Source organism: Conger conger, chromosome 2 (genome assembly GCF_963514075.1).
Source record: "Conger conger chromosome 2, fConCon1.1, whole genome shotgun sequence".
NCBI lineage: Eukaryota > Metazoa > Chordata > Actinopteri > Anguilliformes > Congridae > Conger > Conger conger.
Window position 1 is genome coordinate 14,284,020 of NC_083761.1, and position 23,858 is coordinate 14,307,877.

The window sequence follows — 23,858 nt, forward strand, 5'->3', positions numbered from 1 at the left end:
AACCAGCATTTTTGGGTCTCAGACAAACTGATTACACCTGCTGCCTTATATCATTATAAATATCTACTGAAAATCCACAATTATCTCAGGCAAATGTGGATGACAAAACTGTGCTGCCAATCATGCAAACCAAAAAGTTAAAGGGAATAAAAGCAATGACCAAAACATGACACATGGATCTTTGTGATTTGAAATAGCTTTTCTTAAAAAGATTCCTTGTTGCCTAAATTGCCTGATGATGAATACATTTTGCATTTAATCAGGACTCATTATGTTAATCATAACAGCTGACAAATTGACACTGTTTAAATTGAATTAAAAGTTATGGAGACGGTACACTGCAGTATGGATTAATCACCATGTTGTTGGGTAACAGCGTGAAGCAACAGTGCTCAAAGACAACAACTAGGACATTTTTGACCATGAGTTGAATGTATGAATTGCATGTGTACAACCATGAGCAAGGTCCTGTATGTGAAAAAAAATTCATATACAACTGGGTTTGAAAGTGTGTCAGATGTAGAACTGTAGCACTGTGAGACATGACACTCACTGAGCATTATATGAGGTATTTTATTATGTGTACAGTATATTAGGACTTCTTATTGAAGTGTATTAAGTCTTCTCCTGCTGTAGCCTATCGACTTAAAGGTTTGACGTGTTGTGTGTGCACCAATGCTCTTCCGCATACCACTGTCGTAATGCATGATTCTTTGCGTGACTGTCATCTTCCTGTCAGCTTTGACCAGTCTGGCCCTTCTCTTCTGACGTCTCTCATTAACGTGTTTATACCCGCAGAACTGCTGCTCACTCAATGTTTTTTGTTTTTCACACCATTCTGAGTAAACTCTGTGTGAAAATCTCAGGAGATCAGCAGTTACAGAAATACTGAAACTAGCCCGTCTGGCACCAACCATTCTGATGGTTGATGTGAACATTAACTGAAGCTCCTGACCTGTATCTGTGATTTTATGCAATCTGCTGTCAAATGATTGGCTGATTAGATAATCGCATTAATAAGTAGGAGTACAGTGAAATTTAAAAACATTTGCACTGTCCTATCGCGAACACACAAACAGTCGTGAATGAAGGAACTGAAAACTGCGGGGGTATCCTCTAGGTCTTACTATGCTATGCTACACTGTAGTAATTCACATGTACAGCAGTTTTGACAGACAGTAGAAGTCCAATCAGCCAAAAAAGATGCTTCCATTATGGAAAGGAAGTACCCTACCGAGTGAAACCCTCCCTCAGTAACACCTGACAAAGGCTAACAGTACCTTGTGGCACCCAGCCACAGTCTGTACTGTCATTTGACACTACACCATGGTGTGCATACATACACTGCCAAAAGTCAGTGTCTCAGCTGGCTATGCCACCTGTCTCTCCTTGCTTTGTATATTCCTAAAAACCCACAACACTCCAGAATGAGAAGAAAGACCATCCCTTCTTGTTTTCACATTTGCTGTGTGAGATTTCTCACCAAGGACTCGGTAATTACAACAATGGGGCAAGAGTTAATGCAAAGCTGCCATGAAGATGAAAGAGAACCGTTTTTAAAAGAAGAAAGGGCAAAGTTGTACTGAATTCATGTTCCACACAGAAATGGTCTTTGGGTAATGTGTCTGGAAGAGCATAAATGGCACATTCAATTGGCCATTTGCCTTTGGGAGACAAAATGTATTACACCTAGCTTGTATTATTGACATTTTACTTTGCTTTCAACAGAAGAAAGGAAGAATTTATCTTTGAGTACTTACACACTGCCTTATATTTGCAACTAGAAAATATTCCATGATGAAAATAGATTTGTCTGTTTAAACTATTTTGCTCTAAGGTAGCTATCTTGCAACATTATAATTGTCCAAGGGGAAGGAATGTCATGCATATTATGACATTTATTTATCATTAAATAGTTAGAGTTAAGCAGACTATGCAGAATTATAGGCCTTGATGAGGCCCTTTGTTTAGATACAAAAAACATCTACGCCCCAATTCTCAACCCCGCCCGCTGACACCCCCAAGATGATTCTTTCCACACAAGCCATTTAGCCAACATTAGCTTTTTAACAAACGTTACTCGTGTTTGTTATTTAGCTAAATGTCATTAGTGGTGATACTAGCCAGTACTAACACAAGATTATTTCTGTTGTAGCTAGCCTGCCTGGAAGGAAGCAAAATTCTGTAACATAAGCATGCATACTCACAAACACATCAAATCATTGTTGCTTTTATTTTTATTAGACATCTGAATTTAGTCTTCTGAAAGCCCAGAAGTCAAGGCATGAGCATCCCGGCCCAGGAGAGGAAATAAGCCAGGAGAATCTCCCGAAAATATAAACAGTAGTACTGTCCAGTGGGACTGACTGAGCTATCATGGCCCGGCAGATGTACGAAACTGAATTTAGTTAGGTAACCACAGCTAATAACAGCAGCTACTACTGTAATGTTACTGAACGCTAGCCAACTACTTGCTTAATGGTTAGCCACCAACGCTAATCTCTCCCAAATCCAGTTTATCACTGTAGTAGCCAATCCATACACTCCTCTTGCCCTCCTTCTATTGGACCATAGAATGTATGAGTTCAGTGTATTGGACACATGCTTTTCAGAGACAGTACAAAAATAAAAAAGGCCCACACCCAGGAGTGGCCTAAGGAGATTAACAAATACAAGTAGGCAAGGGCAGAAGTGAACACAGACAGTCAGTGTATCATAGCAATAAACTATGAAAATATCTTAATCGTGGTTTTCCCTTTTCTTTTAAAGGATACATTAAGACAAGTTTCTAAAAGGATTTGGAAGGCACAGGCCTCAATAAATCAATAGTACTTTAACAATATTTAGGTTCATTATGCCTTGGGTCAGATGCAAAGACCCTTGACTTCTCTAAATTATAGTAACAGCTGCTTCAGTGTGTCAAATGTTCCTTGTAAATTCAATTTATACTCTTTGGGGAGTATTGGCTTGGCTACTTCAGAAATAAAAGAGGAACATGCTTGAACAAATCTTATGGAAGTGACTACTTTTGAACCTTTCCTACATTATAGGAATGTACTGTCATTTGACACTACACCATGATGTTCATACATACACTGCCAAAAGTCAGTAGCTATCATTGTCATACAAAAAATATTATTTAATTGCAGTGCCACCCATTTTAATACTGGCAGTCTGCTGTAGTATATATGTGAATGCCCTCAGACTACATGTAAATCTAAATGTCTAAATGCTAATATAAAATTAAATCAATATATTAACCAACAATATTGCACATATTTTATGAAATTCATAAACAACAAAAAAGTTGAACGAAGAGAATACTAATCATCATTGGCGGATGATCCAACAGCAGAGGTAATAAACCTGTGATTGCCATGATATGTGATTTACATAAATAGTCCATTAAACTGTTTGGGCTTTATAGGCCTTTAAAACAGATGTCAAAATGAAAACATTAACCTTTAAAAAGGGTTAAGCTTTTTCCATCAGAAGCATTTAGGTCAAATTCACCCTTTCGGATTTAACACAACAGGTACTACTTATACATTCTGTTCAGCTCATGAATCGCATTCTTGCAGCTGCGTTTTTCACATGGCTGTAAGCAGAAGGCACCAAGGTCGCCAGGCATCTCAGGACGGATTAGCAGCCTAACTCTTGAGGGGAAATACCATAAATCACTGACTTTAAGCAGATTGATTCAGTGTTAATATCCACACCTACTGCATGTAGTAATAGTACCACAACTACTACTACTACGGCAGTAGTTGGTTAGTTATTATGATCATTTCCCTTGATTACTCAGACAAAACACTGTCTATTCAGTTTTAGTTATTATAAATAGCTAAATACACAAATGTTTCAATACTGCCCATGTTAAAAAATGATTTCTTTCTAATTAATTCAATGGGGACCCGACTTGAAGTAACACATCCAGCAGGGTGCTGTTAACAGCCTAACACCATTAGCTATTACACACTCCACTGAATTAATTTAAAGACAAAGGGGGAATACTCCACCTCTGCTCCCCTGCCAAACTGGAGGCATTTTTATCACTGACAGTATATCCAGCTCCTCGCCACAGTGGTCACAATGGCAATTTCCTGTGACAGAGATCTTTGCCACATCACATTAGCTTTATCCAGGGCCACAAATGGTTAAAGGTGACCTACCTTCCGCATTATCTTGAGACCGGCTGTTGGAAACTAAAGAAAGGATCGCAGTCCCTATCCCCAGCCATTGGAGCAAACACGACCCCAGTCGCATTTTCTGTCAATCGCTACTGCAAGCCCACCTGGAAAAAGGGAAGGGTGAGAGAGAGAGATAGAGAGAGAGAGGGATGGAGGGAGAAAGAGAGAGAGAGAGAGAGAGAGAGAGAGAGAGAGAAACACAACAGAGAGAATGACATTTTGATTTACTGGCCAACGATAATAGATTTTTTCCAGTGTCCACTGATTTCATGAGGCTACATGGTTGATTCTCTCAATAGTGGGGCGTGCAGGTAATTCCCCAACCAGTATTATGAGAATGAAGAAATCTGTGTTTTAGAAGATATGCACAATAGATTCAATCCACTACTCTTGTCATGTTTTCATCTTTTGAATGTTCAGCAGAGCATATCAGGGTATATATTTGCTGTGCAATTAAATTATATAATACACTTAAGTAGATATGAACAAATTTGTGACTTGTGGTGTCATTACGTATGATCCAGATGGGTTTCAAGGGACATATTAAGAAAAAAGTGATAAGTATTAAAGCATCAAAAAATTAGAACTAAAGAACTAAAACTCAAAACCACTCTTGAAAAATGTGATGCAACATGAAGACCATACGATCTTAAATTGTGGTTATTTCTGGACACGTAAGCAGAATTCTTAAATCGTCAACAGTGCAATATCTATAATTATACCAATTTCAAGTACAAATTTGCTCATAATACACAACTCCTGAGTTAGGTTTGGTTTCATACACATAAGGAATCAGACTTGGTCTCGTGGGGATGCTTCAGCTGAGAATATTGATGAGAATATCTTGTACTTGTATTATTGTACTTTGATAATGAAGTCTTTGGACACCCAAGTTGTTTTCATGTACATGATTTTAATCTCTAAACATACATACATGCATATAATGTTCACATTTTTAAAATGAAAAATCTATGAAAATGTTTCTTTTTTTTTGTGCCAACGGAGGCCAGTCTGTTGTTTTTTTAACCAACCTTCTGCTCTCGTAGAGCACCAGAGGGGAAGAACCGCTGTTATTACACGTAGAGACTTTACTTTGAAGCAAATAGTATTTTTTCAGTGAAGAGTGAAATGTGAAATGCAGTAGGCTTTGATGTTTCTCCCATGAAACTGAGATATAACACATTCCTTTCCGATACCAGGTCCCTGACTGTGTGAGTGTGTGTGTGTGTGTGTGTGTGTGTGTGTGTGTGTGTGTGTGAAAAAGAGACAGAGAGAGAGAAAGAGAGTAAAAGAGAGTGAAAGAAAGTAAAAGAGTGTATGAGAGAAAGGGAGGGCCAGAAAAATAGAGCAGATTAAAAGTGAAAAAGTTTCAGTCTCACAGTATTTCCTTCATCAGATAAATAGTGCAAGTGTACTCAGTGTTCATCTGTATGTTAGTTATTTTTAGTGTGTGACGGCATTGTCTCAGAAGCACTTGGCTGCCGAAGGCCCAGTGTCTTCCAGAATCTACCCGCCACTAAAGCAGCAGCACACAGACCTACATGCTTGACCTCCCCCAAAGACCAGATTCATGGCTGACTGCTCAACAGAAACTGTGCTCCTCTCTGTCAGTGAGGTCCTGCACTCTGATCAGGCAGACTCCATTTCCTCAGCTCTGATTCCCCTTGACCTGTCTGCTACAGTCACCTGTCTTCCCTGTTTGCAGTGGAGACCTGTGGCACGACCCTTGCCTGGATTACATCTGACCTCAACACCAAATCCCTTGGGTCCTTCATTGCTGCAGCTCGCGGTGGATGAGCGGTGGGGGGGTAGCTACCAATCGTCTACCAGGAGGCTTCGGCACGTCAGCAAGAATGGCTGATCCCTGCTGCTGGTTTACAGCCTCCCAAAACACTTCCCCCACACCCATTTGCTGCCCTCCACTGCTCATGGGCTACCCGTCACTACACACATCAAATGTAGGGAAACCTAGGGAATTACACCACTTCCATCCCTTATCATTGCACTTTTTTCTATTTTTTTACATTAATTTACCTTCATTTATACCTTAATCTAGGACTTTTTAATTTGTATTTGTCTTGGTCTATCTACCTAATGGACATACACTCAGTGTCCACTTCATCACGTATTTATTGGACTTATTTTTTCCGAGTTATTAAGTCTTCTGCTGCTGTTGCCTATCCACTAGAGGTTTGACATGTTGTGTGTTCAGAGATGCTCTTCTGCATACCACTGTTGTAATGCGTGGTCACTGCAGCTCACTGGATGTTTTTGTTTTTCGCACAATTCTCTGCAAACTCGAGACTGCTGCATGTGAAAATCCCAGGAGATCAGCAGTTTCCGAGATACTCAAACCACCAAATCTACCTAATAAAGGGATCACGGAGTGTATGTTCATGGCATAACAACCGATCCTATATGAATTGTGCCTTATCTGGCGTGTTTGGTTTTTTGTTGTATGAGCTTGATATGCATGGTTTTGCACGTTGCTTTGGATAAAAGTGTCTGTTAAATGAAATGTAATGCAATGTAATGTAATGCCATGCTTGTATTGCAAGCCACTCTGTAAAACAGTGTCTCCTAAACACTACCGTAAACTGTCAAGTACCAGGAAAGTATGGTTCGGAAGTGGAACATCAAAACCTTCTCGGCCATCCATATCAAAGTCCACCAATGCAGCGTCTGACTGTCATGGGAGGACGGGAATTCACAGACTGACATTTAAAACCTGCTCATTAACACCCAGTTGTGGTACATGTGCTGGTTGAGTCATGTAATCCAAATGCCTCAACATGACAATGGCCAATGAAAGGACAGGCATCCGGGGGACAGCAGGGAGGACAGGAGGATTACATCAAGACCTCTCTGATACAGGGTGAGCCAACCCCGGTTTCTGAGCTCAGAGCAAGCCACAAAGAGGAAAGCAGAACGGTGTGTTCAGATGTAGCCTGCACCGCCCCTGTGCAGGCTAAATCTGCCCTTATTTTGGAGAAACATGGTGGTCCCACATCGGTCTGCACAGCTACACAATGAAACAAGCCAAAATAACAACTCTAGTGCTCAAGGAAGTATCCACTCCCGCAAGTGTACATACGCATCCTGAAACATTGGACCAACCGTCCATTTCTAAATGTGGCCATAACCCCTTACATAACTATGACTTGTTTGTTTCTAAACCTCTTCAAATCCCTGTTTTTCTGTAATCAGTCACCTTGCTAATAGTCTCCAAAACAAGAGATTAGCTGATTTACCACCCACTCAGCTACTTCAGAAAACTCAATACAGTCTGGAAAGTCCATGCTGTTATTGCAAATGACTCTAGGATCTGACGATTTCCAAGTAAAGCTCCTCTTTCGGAGGGTCCAGGACTAGGCTCCTTTTCCTTGGAGAAGATTTGGGAAGGGGGGAGGGGGGGCTGAGGAGGATGACTGGGGAGAGCCAGTTGGACTGTGTAATGAACTCCCTGCATCACCTCTGTCATGCTGCAGGCAAAGTGTGAGTCTGCTCAGACAGAACAGCCAGTCCGGTAAGTCAAACTGCGTTTGAAATGCCACGTGCAAAGCAGCAGAGAGCCCAATTACAAGGTACAGATTACAAATTATGTTGATGTGCACTGGTGCATATCACTTTTTCATAGTTGGCTATAAAAAGATGTTTTTCCTGGATTTTTTTTCATCTTTATAGCTCCTTTGTTCCTTAATGATATGCACATGCCACTTTGATTTGAATATTGATGATTTCACTGATAAATCTAGTTTGAGCATGTGCATTTTTATCATGACTGCGATTACTTCTGCTGCCAGTTCTGTGCCCAACACTTCAATGGGGACTTTACCTTAAAACCCAAAAAAAAACGTGATGGTAAATTGGTCTGTTCAGAAGGAATATGGACTACAACAGTAGCATTTACATTATAATGATTATTTTTCACTCTGATAAATCTGATCCAATTTGTTTCACCAGGGCAGTCAGGTAGTAGCTTTCTTTTTTTCGTTTTTAAGTTTAGACAAATGTCCTTACCCTACACCCACAGGAATGAGGAACCAAGTAACACTGTTGTGCTTGAGGAGCCAGCTTGTGTGCTACTAATGTGTGCCAGTGGCCATCGCCAGCAGTTCACACAGGGGATGTAATGCGAGGATTTGAAGAGGACATTAGTTCCTATCACCCTGAGTCTGATTACACTGACAAGAAACTGCAAAAGCAAGAAAATATGTAGCAGACCTGGCAGTGACAAATAATGGCTTTACACTACATCATGTCACTTTTCTAACAATTTGATAAAGTAACAATTTGATGAAGTTATGCAGTTAGCTAATTGCTAGGGTGTTTGACAGATGGCTTGATGGCCATGTTTAAACAGCAGTGAAAAAATGAAGATACCTGTAGTGCTTCAGATACCAATGGCAAGTACAGCAGCAGTCTACCAGCTAGCTTTTATTAATGCCCTTACATACTGTAAGCAATACCATATTTTCGCAAAATGTATCCGTTGAATCCTGGAAAGACTTTTGCCTTGGTCTCTTAGTGGATTTTTTAAGGTTTGTGAAATGTCTCTTGAATATCGAATATGCATGTTACCATGAGTTACTCATCGTAAAAAATCTTTAAGGAATATTAATAATGTGTAATCATTGCCATGCCATTGTTGATGTCAAACAAAGTCAAAGAAATGCTGCGATAAGATGGTTAGAAGCAAATTGTCTCTGCTTCATGGCCAATGACTATGTTTTGCAATATTGTCATGTCCAAGACATATTGAGAACATTGTATATCAGAAATATTTGGGGTTATTCATTAGCATGGGATTATTCTGCTCGCAGAATCTCTGTGGCAGTAATATTTCCTGATTCACAATGGTGGAATCATAAGGGTGACGATGTTAGTTTATTATTGCCTCTCGGTATCGTGCAAGCAGTGAAACCCAATACACACACACACACACACACACGCAGACACAGACACACAGACACACATACACACACACATTCACTATCTCTCTCTCACTCACACACACACTCCCAGTCTCCCTGTCACTCACACACACACACACACACACACACTATCTCTCTCTCTCACTCGAACACACACTCCCGGTCTCCCTGTCACACACACACACAGACACACACAGACACACAAACACACATACACACACACATTCACTATCTCTCGCTCTCACTCACACACACACTCCCAGTCTCCCTGTCACTCACACACACACACACACACACTATCTCTCTCTCTCACTCGAACACACACTCCCGGTCTCCCTGACACACACACACACACACACACGCACACACTCTCTCGCACACGCACTCACACACAAACACAGACACCCTATAATGCACATGCATGCATACAGACACAATATATTTTTATGCAAGATAACTCAGAAAAAAGATGAATCAGTGACAGAAGAAATGAATGAATCAGCCGGACCAAAAAATCAGGAACCAAGACCAAAGGGGAACCACATAAACTCCCCCAGGCACAGGAACGCAGCTGAACCACTAATCAGGAAAATCAAAGTTCAGACACATGACTGGTGATCATCACACCTCCACACAGTTGTACTAACCATTGATTCAGTCCATACTTACAATAAGAAAGAGACCCACAGCGCACCAGGCAGACTCCTGCTGGGTGAGTCTCCAGAGCCTCATTATCCTAGCACAGCTGTACGAATAAAAGATTTTGAACCTGCGCTGGTCTACAGTTTGATGTAATTCCTCCAGTCTGAGTTAGCCAACTATTCCACTGCATTTTAAAGCATTACGTTACATGTATTAATTTATTCTTTCAAAATATAAAATTGTACTAGTGCCCACATTCCCAACTAGGATTCTAAATTCAGGAGAATAATGACAGGAAATGAATAGCCCCCAAAGAATAATTTTTCTTTTAACAAATACATATTTCAGAATGGAAGCATCTTATTCACTACACCGTTCACTACCACCTTTATTTCACTGGACAAAACAAGGCACACAACAAGTCTTTGTTTTGACAGTAAGAGCTAGACTATCCATCCATATTGATTTCCTTCACATCAAACTGCATACCTTTTTGAGCACTGAACTGATCCCCCCTGATCATTTAGTGTTAATTTTAAAAACTCTCTGACCAAGGAATTTCTTCAGACACAAAGGCATTTTCATCTACAGATTGTCAGGACGGATTCCGTTTTTGCGTTCGCCAACTCAAAGAAAGTGTCTACAGTCAAAAGAGGCCCAATAGTTTCAAGAGTTGAAAGGAATGTCTTTCTCTGAACGACACACCTCTGTAGAATTAAAGGCCTCAATCTTCAAACACTTTGGGTCTGTGAATGAGACACCTGTGATATTTCGGTGTCACATCTATTCAGTTGTATTCTTTCACATCCTCAAGCAAGCACAAACCCAGGAGACAACGTTCCTTAAGAAAACACACTCCCTGCACCCAATACCAATCCAAGCAAACCGTGCCCAGCACTGCTATCGACTTCCAATAAGCTAATGGCTCAGGACACCGCTTTTCACTTCTACTTTAATCCCAGAAAGTAACAGAGACAACACCTGGTGCATTGTGTAGCAGCCAAGATGTCAGCATGCCACCCAAAGTAACAGTTCCAAAGAAAAGTTTTGGCACTTCCACAAATATTACTTGTTGTCATGTGAAGGAAAGCAAAGTGCTGTAGTTTAGCCATGTTTCCCCACTGTCCCTGCACAGCAAACTGCTCCTATTTCCCAGTACATTTTGAAACAGCATGCCACATAGCAGTAGAAATATGACACAATACAAATAGAAAATCATGTGTTGAAAAAAAAAAAGGATATCACATGCCCAGCACCAGAAATACTGTAGGCAAGTTAAATAGCATAACAGTTAGCGACTAGCAAAGCAGGGAAGAAAAATCGGCATAAATAATGAATTACTCACAGCTACAGTAATGGAAAATACATATTTCATGAATATACAGTACATTACTACTGACTAAACGTCACATACAGTACAGTCCATTCATCACAGCCCATGCCTTCTCACAGCATGTTAGCCAATAAAAAATGAACACATGACACCATTTTGATTAACCATTTACTCTCAACACATTTTGTGCAAGCACAAACACCACAGCCATGGTGGTGAACAGTGCATTCCCCCAGGGCTGGTCTGGCTAGGCTCTGGTCCTGAACTGGATGAGAAACCCAATGGGCCATATCAAATGTGTTAAAACACCTTAACCCTTTGAGTCATCATTACTGGTATGCAGTGGAAATATTAACGCAATAAAAAAAATCAACAACACCATGGTAGTGGAAAACACAGTGATTTATAATTGTTAATTGAAAATGTCAAAAACCTACATTGAATCACAATTTGATTTGTTGTTTCTGCCCAAAGAGCATTTGAAAGTGTTTCATGTGACAGTCCAATGCTATAGGCCAGAACAGAATTATGTCACAGGGCCTGCAAAGGTGTTTTAGTGAAACAATTCCAGAAACTTGTAGAAAATGAGATTTCATGCTTCCCTGACAGGGCAATAATGTGGTTTATTTTGCAATTCTGATCCAACAGAAAAATAATAAAAATATACAAAATAGAATTTTCATCACTTCAAAGGATTTATTTTATTTCATTTGGTGCCCGTTTTTCCGCAGCTGTACAATACCTCGTAAAATGCCTCGGGCGTGGTTACAACTCACCAATTCGAGGTTGATACAGTAGCTTTTTTATCTATTTTATGCATTTCTATTCCATGGCAAATGTAAAACCTGCAGAATCCCAAAGTCTGCTACTGCTGGAATCTAAACTGAAAAAGAAGCCCAGCTAAATTTAGTCTCTTGATTTGGAATTAAAAGTTTTGTTTTTAAATGTAGTTCCTAAGCTAAAAAATGAACTTCCTTTTACCACCAAGTGGCAAAAAGTGTTATGAAATTAATGTGAAGATTTGGAGCCCTTTTGAAGAGCTCTACAGGCTACTGTGTGGGTGAGTGGGTTGCAGACGTGTCTCAGCAATGGGTGTGCCAGTGCCAAGCGTTGTTGGCAGCCCCACATGATGTTGCACAATTCTCCAGAACATTTCCCAGGGAGGGAGGGACATAGTCAGCTCAGACTCATGATCCTCTCATCACTCTAAAGAGGTAACTCCAGTGAATGAGGCCAAACTGCACAGGAAGCGCACTCCTCAGACTCAAAGACTGCAAAGAAAGTTCAGCTGGTGGATCGCACAGCGACTGGAAGGCATCACTGGTTGATCACACTTTTGAAGAAAAGCTGTGCTTTTCTACACTCTTAGCGATTTTTCTGAGGATTATGCAGCAATGATATGAGTCGATGAATACAGATATTATACTTGTATAATAATAAAAATGATAATACGACATTATGAGAGGAAAGTGGAGTTTAAAAAGAACCAACCCATCATCAGTCACGATCAGTCAATATGTAAATTGACAGATGGTCCAATTTTGAATTTACATATGTAATAAGCGTGTTTTTATTACTTCAGCAATTTTTGCCCAACTATGTCCATTTTGAAAGCTGAACGTCTCAAAGGAAGAGATCATGCATCTCATGCAGAACATGGATCAAAGTTAACTTTCTGTCCACATAGCAACGCAGACACAGGCACAAATGATGAAGTTCAACATTAAAAGTAACCGCAGTTAAAAACCTGATAATTTATCGCATTAACGCGGAGAGAGGAGGTCGGGAGGAAGGGAAGGGTCCTTCATTCCTGGGTTGTGACATGTTCTCCCAGGAGTTCAGCACTCCAGATGGTGCTCTATTTACAGCACTGTGACAGGGATGGGCAGCGGAGAGGCACAAGGAGTATTCTGACCTTGTCTAAAGCTGAGGGCTGTTTGCAAGCACTGCTCCGGTCTACACAAACCCACAATTTACAATCTGGGTCCATAGACAAAAGAGTAAAAGAGATGTATGCCCAAGCAATATGCGCACCCAATGCTTTTGACGGTGATCAGAGCACTTTCCATCTCCACTTGGAGTGTCTGGGGATGCATCATGCCTGTCGAGTTTTGGGGGGGCTAAACGACATGCTGGATTTAATCAAATTCACAGATTCTCCAGGTGAATGCTCACAGGAGAAGCAGAAATCCTTCTAGCTTTCAATAGCAATTCAGTAGAAAGGTGTAGTATAATAATGAACCTTCAATTTAATATATCTGAATTTTTTTTTTTTCTTCCCTGCCCTGAATTTTGGTTGTCTGTCTATGACAAGTTAGTAAGAAATACCAAAATCTATGAAAACCCAGATTTTACATAGTGTTTACTAATGTGTTTTTTAAATGTTCATGATTCTGACCTTTAACTGAACTGATATCCAATGTAATTGAACAAAATTCTAAAGTTACATTTCAGTTTTCATCAATAAATATCCCCCCACCCCTGCACATGAGGAGAATCAATTGAAGCCCAGAAATTATTATATTTAACTGTATATTATTTACAATGCAAATGTACAAAATCTACCACCGCATTCCCATGAGGAAAAATGCATTGCTGGAATGTGGATTGTGCATCCACATACACTTTTGAAAAAGCTTGAAGAAAAAAAAAAAAGAAGTTTGGCACAATCCAATTCAGATCCACCTTAATCACAAGTCCAATAACATCACCACTGCCCAAACGTTTGCTTTTCATTATAGCACATTTCCTCCCTTCCCATCCCCTGCCGTGTACCTGCTGTCATTGTAACAAGACACTCCTGAATAGCTGGAACTTCATCACATGCAGTGAAAACCATTCATACATTCACTGTTCAACTCTTTCATTATCTAGCCTGGAGTAAAGCTGATGTCAAATACACTTGCCAGTGAAATGTAGGTCTCAGTACCCAGTGCTGGAAGTAATCAGCCAAGAGAGGGCATGTTTTGTTCTGACTGGAATCAAGCCATTATTAGAGCCAATGGACTAGACATTGGTGGTATTTATTCACTCCAGTGGACACCTCTCAGATAGCTCGTAGCTTCTGTCTGCCAACTGACTCAGTTCATTCCTTACAGGTCCTGTCAAATTGACAAAACAATTATGAGGGAAAAATATTTTTAGTCTGGATTTATTCAGTATTCAAAATGCATGAGCCTATGAGTGCCTGACTCATTGCATGACCAACAGTACAGTAAATAAGGGGAACACATTAATATTATTATATTCATTATCCAGATTACCAAAAATATGAGTGCTTTTATGCTTATTACAATGATGATGAAGAATAAATGTTGTCTCTAATTTTTTTATTGAATATTTTCAAAACATAATTGAATTGAATTCATTCTCCAGTGTCCGGCCCTTAAAAGGTAGTCCACAGGAAGCATGTCCTTCCCACAGAAACACTCGACTGACTAAACAAAACAAAAGGTTGCACAATATAATCTAACTGCTAACACTGATATTATTAGAAAATATGTTGCAAACTAGATGGCTCAGTGTACTTCATCTGTAATTGCAACCAATTTCTTTTTTTTTTTTCAAGTTTTTTTTCAGTTTTCTTTTTTTAAAACAATACATTTTTCTACTCAGTACACAGAAGTGGAACATGATTAAATTGTCAGTGGAAAGTTTATTGGAACATTTATTGATCTTAACAGGTGCAAAAATCAACAACTGCTAATCAAGCACTCTGTTCTCTTTTTGAGTACTTTATTAGCAATCGTTACTTTTGCGGCCGCTAACAAAATCAACAAATGTTCACTTGTTCCAAATCTAACATTGCTCCTTTCAATTATTTTCTCTTTTTTGCACTACTTAGGATCCAACCAAGAAGTGTGATGCTAAGGTTCTATCCATCCATTATCTGAACCCGCTTATCCTGATCAGGGTCGCAGGGGGGCTGGAGCCTATCCCAGCATACATTGGCAGGAATACTCCCTGGACAGGTCGCCAGTCTATCGCAGGGCACACACACCATTCACTCACACAGTCATACCTACGGGCAATTTAGACTCTCCAATCAGCCTAACGTGCATGTCTTTGGACTGTGGGAGGAAACCGGAGTACCCGGAGGAAACCCACGCAGACACGGGGAGAACATGCAAACTCCGCACAGAGAGGCCCTGGCCGACGGGGATTCGAACCCAGGACCTCCTTGCTGTGAGGCGGCAGTGCTACCCACTGCACCATCCGTGCCGCCACATGCTAAGGTTGATTGCTGCAATTGGTAACTCTCTTCTTTTCAACACACAATCTGGACCTCTGTTCCATATACTGTATCTACAGTCCTTTTCAACAGGGGCCAGTTGTTCAACCCAGCTCACACTAAGCTTGTGAGTCCTGAAGTCAAGACGGCAAGCTAGAGCAAGCAGATTTTATTTTTCAGGTAAATACCTCCAATGCCGGAATTTCCTTCAATTTATTTCAGTAGTTTCAAATATTTAAAGAGGTAACATACCCTGACATTAATTACACAAACATATGCATTTATTTTGCACACAACTTTACCAGCTACATAGGCATGCAAGTACACTAATTTATTGGTAAAAAGCAAAAAGTGAGGGGAAGAAATTTGGGGTCATATCTTTGTTTCTCTACTGGCTGGCAGATTAAGATAATTCTTTGGAACTTGCCAATGGTGGAAAAGTATTGGATGGCCCCTGTGAATGAGCATCATTCTTCACCATATATTGCTATTAAAGAATTGCTCTTTAGCTTCCAAGAATTGCAGAACCAATAGTGTGGGGGAAACTACTCTGAAAGTGTAGTTGTATAAACTACCAATTCAGTGTTTCCCGCAGAGGTTTATAGTTAAAATGGGCCGCCTTAACTAATGTTGGATTAAAACATTTAAATGGATTTATTATTATCATTATCAAATTGGACCAACATCGAGGTGACAGTGAATGAATAATCGTAACTCCGCAAAATATCAGCATAACCTCTGTAATATTTTGGTAGTTATTAAGATAGCTTTGTCATGCTATTGCGAAACCATGCACGTCCTTTTCTCAACATTTAGCAGTAGACTAGCGGCTAATTAGAGTAGGCAAATTCAACGAACAAGCAGACCAGGTTCCCCATCTTCCATCACATTACATTATTATCTTCCACAGCCCCCCCCCCCCGGGTGCCAGCAGTCCATCTTACCCCCCGGCTCAGCCAGCCACCACCTTCACTGAAGACATTCCTGCGGGAAACACTGCAATTACTTTGTAGATTAAATGCAGCAATGTTACCCTAAATGGAAATGTAGCTTGCAAAATTACCATTACACAAAATATATCATTATATATTATACATATATATACATTATTACAATATTATCATTATAATCTCCGGTCAAGATTAGAAGGAAAATAGAGAGAGGAGGCAGTGTTGGGCCAAAGGGGTTTGGAAAAAATATATTTTAGGGCCAAAAGTAGTTGGTACTTCCTGTCGTTAACTACACCACAAAAGGACAAGAGTAATAACTACTACAACCATTGCACATATTTCAATGAAGTTGAACTGGCAGCATGTGGATGCAAAATGTAAACAACTAGTTTAACAACATGTAGTTTCAGTAAACTACTCCCCAACACTGGGAACAAACTGCTATCATTACACACATTCAAGTTCATTCAAGTTGGCTGACATCAGCTTTTTCCACAGACATTTCTTCCTTTTTGAAGTCAAAAAGGAAATTAGAAATCCAGTCACGATTTCTAAATTCCTAAAAATGCCCGGTTAGGTTTTTCTCACTGCATAGATGGTATAAACTAGCCTAATTCTGTATTCATAATGCCCACCTGTCCTGTTTTTTTTTTTAACCCAATAATTCACCCTATTGTTGGCAATCTTATTTCAAATAACATTTTTAAAGGCAAAGTTCTTCCGTGATATACAAAAAAGTAAAAAACAAGAGTGATCTTACAACTCCCCCCACACACAAAACCTGAAATTTCACTAAACAGAACTGAATTTACAAGCGTCAATAAATGTAAATGAACACCAACACAGAGCCACTGTTGCAGTATTTCAGCTCAGATCTGTAAATAAGCCAAAAAGGGCCATAGGGGTGATAAACAGGTGGGAGTAATTATACAAACAATGAAGGCATCTGAAGAAAACATTAGAAGTTTTGAACATAAAAACTTCTCAAAAAATGAAAACTTTGAATAAACACAAACAACCCAGCAAGAACTGCACTGCAGCCTGTAGGGGAGGAATATCAGATTCACCCTGGGTGAGTAGGCGTTTGATCCCCACCCTGGCACTTTTTCAGCTGTGGTCCCGTCTCACCCTCCCTTCCACCTGTCTGAATGCAGCAAAAAATGTCCTGCTCCTTTTTAATAAAATAAATAACCCTTAGTTTATTACACTTACAATTAATTGCTAACCCCTGTAAGTTTAATATGCATATGGACACATGCTTGAATTTCATACAGCTTTACGTGGCATTTCCAATGCTACTAGCGCACATAATATAGCACCACTGGCAGGTGCTATACGGTGTAATATTAATGTAATATAATGCATGGCAAGCACATGTGCACACAGGCAAACCTGACAGACATCAATAGCCAGTAGACGATGAATACAAGGCAGCTTGTGAATCAAACAATCCTCATCTTTTATGGTCTTTAACATAAATGTCATCATATTTCTCAACTAACTTGCACAATGTAGGAGTGACTTTTTATCTTAACTGTCAACTTTGCAACAAAAAAGGTAATGGCTAATGCTAATTTCTAAATGCTTCTGGGTAGATGGAACTACTGTTTGCCTGCACATGCTGAAGTACTGGATCAATGAAGCTATGTGCATCTCAGGCTGGTATCTAGTCCTGCACTGTGACAGAGCCAGGATGCCTGAACAGTGGTGTCTAATTAGATAATGTTGCAAATGACCAGTCTACAGCTCATTCATCGTGAAGTAACCATTCTTCTGGTACAATTCCTATTCTGGAGAGGTCCAGTCTTACTTCATACGAATGGTAGCTTTAAGGGGCATGTCACATCTTTGGGAGAAACTCAGTCAACTGTAACTCCAGCAACCCTTGCCAACCACATCCCCAGTGGGATGGAGCTAGTCGTATTCCACCTTCGGAGATACCTGGTCACAAAAGACCCCAAGCACAAATTCACTCCAAACGGCAGATCCCAGCCCATGTGCATGTTTACAAGCTTGGCCCCTCGGGAATCTGAATCAATTTAGCTTGAGTGATTCCCTGAGTCCTCTCCAACCCACTACCTTGCCTGAAGGTTAGTGTACTCTGAACTGAACCTACATTCTGTACCTTACCATAAGCACAGCAGTGTATGTTGGAAACATTTTCAGACCATCTATGTTGTGGTAAATTCCACCACCATACTATTCTTTTGACTTTCATTTGCCTTTCTGCTTAAGGTAGAGTAAACCAAACCATACAGTGATGCTATCTGGAAGGACTAATAGCCTTGTTGTATGAGCTATGAACTCAGATACTTCACAATTTGAATTCGCAGGCATGTACTGCAGGCCCAGTTTTACCTGCCCACAGCCATGCTTAAGTCACTCAAAGCTGACCAAACATTACAGCCTCTAGCCTATAAATCTTATGAAGGGTATCCTGGAGAGACCAAGAACTCCCACAATTCTCATTAAATATAATCTTCCTCAAGACCTCACTGTTTTATTGTCAAATCTCTCTAAGGCACAGACAATAAAGTCAGGAATTAATGAAATGAGAAAAGTGAATACATTCCTTAAATCTCAATACCTCTGATTGACTCTGATTAACTCTGATGGATGATATTATGAAATAATAACAATAATAATAATAATAATAATAATAATAATAATTATTATTATTATTATAGATATTTTTGCCCATATACTGTAGGCCAATACAAATAGCCAGTTCAACAGGCATATGCAAATGCAGCCAAGTTACGACATTGATGAAATAAGTAGATGAGATGACATCAACTCATGAATAAAAAATGCAATATATTTTAAGTGTATAAGAACAAAAATGGCTGGAGTTTTTCCCTGAATTATGATAGCATGCCTTCCATGATCTTTAAAGTAATTGCAGGATAATTGTTTTTAATGTATACAGCATGTACCAGTGAGATGCAGGATAATACCCATTATGCTGTATTTGTTTCACAATGTCTTTGAAAATGAATAACTACACAGTATATTGACTGTTATATGACTGTACATTGACTGATTATATAATTCCTTTGTATAAAAACTAAATAGAAATTACTTTCAGAAAAACAATCAAGTACAGTATGTGCTTGGCTGTAAAGCAGGTATCTTTATCATCGCTGTGGACAAAAATTAGGCTACTGCAACCTCAATATAAAATGATAAAATATAAAAAAGACTTTCATGAAAAATGTCAGATCTGTGTATATTTTGAAATGGAGAACATTCTGGAAAAATCAGTGGATTGATTGTTCTTGCTTGTAGCAGATGAGACTTATTATAATCAGCTGCCTTTGCCATGGTTACCTGAGCTGTTACCACAGTTTGGGGTTCCAGAGACGGCCCTGTACCATAGTAATTTGGACCTGCTGAGGACAGCTCCGACTTCCCCATCTCAAGTGAATTACCCCCCCACCGCCAGCCCCAGCCACAGCCGTATGTTCCTGGTCTGCCATCCACCTCTGCTGGTCACAGCTGTTTCCAGGTGACAGAGAGGGATTAGAAGGACAAACATCTTTGAACGGCTGATTAAAGAAAACCTGATTCGATAAGGATACTCCCGCTAAATAAGCATTTACTATCCTGGACTGAGTGTGAGATAAATCCAATTACCCAGTGGCTTAAATGAGACATCTCATGATGACAAAACAATGACGGTAAATCACGCCATCAACACGGTGTACACAGGCCCAACTGAATCCCACCATTACAGATCCTACAGTGCTGCAATAATGGACACAAGGTTTCTCCCTTGTGTAAAGAGGAACTAATTCATCTCTCAGGTTGTCCATCCTGCTCATGGCATTATGGAATTTCTTATTGATGTAAGAAAAAAACCCATTCTCTATATGACTGAGAAAGTTAGCTCAGTTCATAAAAATCTCTCTAAAGTAGGTGTAATCACTTTCACATATATAGACGCTATGAGAAAAACATTCTATCCAATTAGTCATGTTTCAGAAAAGACATAAGTTAACAAGGTGAGTTACTAATGGATTAATATGAAAGCTAATTTAGAATACAAGAATATGTACTATGGTTAGAATATAAATAGATTTTTTTAAACTGCAGTGAATACATCTAGAGATACATATCTTACATTGTAATTATTGTATGTACAGTATATATGATTTCACTGCAACAGTTAACAAACAGAAAATGAAATAATGTATTATCACTCATAATGCACTTGGCCCTGAACTCTCATGTATAGAGAAAATACCATATAAGTAAATATAAGTATATAAATATAAGTAATTTAGACAAAGCACAGTCTCTCTCTCTTGATTAAAAACTTTTTTGTGAGCAATTGAAAATGAACTGTTTCAATTGATCATCCAATGTGGTCTGTCTGTATGATACTGATTTCTAAGGGTCTACATTCATGACCTGAAAGGCTGAGGCAAGATACAAAATGATTTAAAAACATATTCAAAAGCATATTCACACAGCTTTGGGTAGTCATGGGGAGATTTCAAAACAATGTAAAATAAATATCTATCTATTAGTTTGTCAGAGTCCACATTGTTCCAGGAAACTGATTTGACTTTAACACACAAAGTGCTTACATCTAAAATCTAAAAAGACTGAAAGCGCACCAATTTTACTACACTGACAACATTTAAAGCATGCCTTTACAGTCCTGCATCTGTTAACCTTACTGCATTTTTCCAGTGTATTGCCATTTTTACAAGGAAAAGAAAGGAATTTCATCACTAGAAAGCAACAGTCAGCAGAAGAATATAATGATTATAATTTCAGACAGAACTATACTGGACTTCAGACAATAGCCAGGGAAGAATTAGCATTTGCTTTTTGAGTGTAAAGGTGTTTCCCAAATACAGCGCATTCTACTCCTTTCCTTCATTCTCCAAAGATTACTCCAGCATCAATTCTCTCCTGGTTCAAGATTATATCACGAAGCCACCAGGACCCTAGAAGTGTAGTCTGACCTGCCAATTAATATACAGTTCTCTGCTTGGATTGTCTGTTTTATCAGCGTGTCTAATACCCTATAATCTGTTTAACAACTATGACCCTTCCTCCTATAGATTCCCCATTAGTTTCCCATTACCATTTAGCCCAGCTTCAACTACTGACACAGGGCTGGCTGGCCAGTGATGGGGTCCCTTTCTAAGCTGGATTCCTCCTGAGATCTCTTCAAACCAGCCAGTTTTTTATTCATCTATTTTTTGACACTCTTCATGTTTTCTTTATTTCCCATTGGTGAGATTTTTAGCCTCAGTTACTGGTTTCGTGGGATTCAGGCCAGGTCTTTTCCTATCTTTCCAGTTTCCCCCATTTTCCCATAAAGTGTCCCTGTAAAAAGCATCAGACATGACATTGAATTGATAGGAACTGAACTGGATAGGGTGTCAATGAAATCACTCTATGGTACTGCATAAATGTGTGCCAAAGCAATACTTTACTATGCTTGTAACTTTAAATAAATGAGTAACATCTAGAATAAGTTTTTTATGTGTACAACAATATAGTCAACAACTTTTAACACCTTGAATCTCTAATGCTGTTTTAAGGTCGGACATTACCAAGTTTTAATTTGACAGACAGGTTTAGGCATCAGTTGTAACACCAATTTAAAAAGGAGACACTTAACTTTGATTAAATCCAAATTAATACTGTTTTCAGAACAGTAAGGTGCTCATCTGAAACACAGTCACATTTAATTTCGGCCATATATTTTTAATGACTGATGAATGACTAACCGAATTAAGATAAGCATAATAGTCTTAAAGTAAGCTTCTTTAACATGCGTCACATCAAAACCTGCATAGCTCAATCAGTTAATAGTGGGACTATATTATATAATAAAATGTCTACAGATTTTGTAGAAAATAAGCATGTACTACATGCAACTGGGGGAATACATGGGCAAAATCTTCAAAGCTGAAATGGCCATGTAGCTACCATTTATAAACTGCCTGGATAGAAAATACCAGAGAATGTTTTCATTGAATAACGATAGCTTACTACTGCATACGACGACGTAGAAATAAAACAGGCGTTATAATGTAGCCTACCATACGACTATAGTTTGTAGGATATAAATAATTATAAGAAACTACATCGGTGTTTGCAAGAACGAACTATATTCAAGTGTTTTCATGCTTTGTTAGTAAACACCATGTAGCCTACTGTACATAAATGTAGCACCTTGCCACAGTTGGACTGAATCCAAAAAATACGGTCAGCGTAGAGGCGTTTGCGAAGGTAGGTCAGTGGCAAGAGTATTGGGAATTATATTAACAAACGTAAGAAGAACTTCGCCACCACGTTACCGCTACACATAACCTTTCCCGGAGTGCACGTAGCGGTATAAAAAGCACCCAATTACTTTACCAACTTAGGCAACAGATTGTTGAGTATATTCAAGGTAATTGGATAAACCATTGGGTAATCCTGTCTGGAGTATGCGGAGATGCGTTGCATTCTCTACCAAAGAGAAGAGTACAATTTCGGGAAATAATTATATGGGTCCAAATTGCACATATCGCATCAAAATCATGAGAATATTGAGAATTCAAGCTGCACATGTGTGTTGGGGCTTGAGTATCGCATTGCTAGTCCTAAGGTAGCCTATAGGCTATCATTAACTCGTTAAATGAAGCAAGTGCATGCATGAGACATAACACTTGCAACATAAAAGCACGAGGAAATACAACATTAGAATAAATAATCACAAACGCGATTAAAGGTTCTCATTTGATCCAACATATATGAGTGCACATTAGCCGCAATAGCCTATCCGGTAATTAATGAAAAGCAATATTTTTTTTCAGGTAATCTAAACACTTAACAATTTCAGGCACCGCGTTTCTAAAATACAAACTACAAGTTCATTAACAAGACATTTCGCACGTACATACAAGAGAAATAAGTCTTACCATATTCGCTCCAAAGCCATGTAAATCCTCACCAGATAGTCTCAGACACAAACTGCTTGTAAGTATGAAACGCATCACCTAGATAGAATCTGTACACCAGGAGCTCTGCTGCCCTCTGTCTTCGGCGTCTTATTTCAGACTGGCTTGGGAAGTCAGTACAAGGAAGTGGTTTTCCCTCTGCAGCTGAATTCAGACAGCAACTGAAAGGCCTGCACTCATCTTACACATATCTCGCCTCAATTAACGCAGAACTGTACTCAAATAAAAGCGCCTTTTGCATTCCTCTGTATGTCTTTCTTTCTCAAAAACCAAAAGGAAAAAACGCATCCAAGTATCGTTTGGTAGGAAGGCAGCTAATGTAATGGCTGTAGGCAGTGAGAGAGCCTGGGTAAATCTTTGTGTGTGTGTATATATATATATATATATATATATATATAAATTCTGAATCAAGGCGATCTATGAGGAATAGCGTATAGTGCCGCGTGGGGAAAGGCTTGGTATTCTAATGACTTCGCAAATCCACACACGCCTGTGCATATGCCATTCAAATTTTCTTGCACCAGGACATTTCAAATACTGGTGATAAGCAATAACCTTGAACTTTATTCATAATAAATCAAATAATGTAATAGCCACGGTAAGCATGCAA

The 23,858-nt window shown here is 39.3% G+C and overlaps 1 protein-coding gene across 1 annotated transcript in view; it reads right to left on the reverse strand.

The window, feature by feature from the left end:
* The window catches only part of pcdh15b (protocadherin-related 15b), a 158,040-nt gene extending 134,742 nt beyond the window's left edge, over window positions 1-23,298 (reverse strand). Inside the window, exons 1-2 of the mRNA XM_061231247.1 lie at window positions 23,210-23,298; window positions 4,173-4,294 (exon numbers count right to left, since the gene is read on the reverse strand). Coding sequence (XP_061087231.1) covers window positions 4,173-4,266 — 94 coding nt within the window. The 5' untranslated portion in view covers window positions 4,267-4,294; window positions 23,210-23,298. The remainder of the gene's footprint in view (window positions 1-4,172; window positions 4,295-23,209) is intronic.
* Window positions 23,299-23,858: the final 560 nt, after the last annotated feature.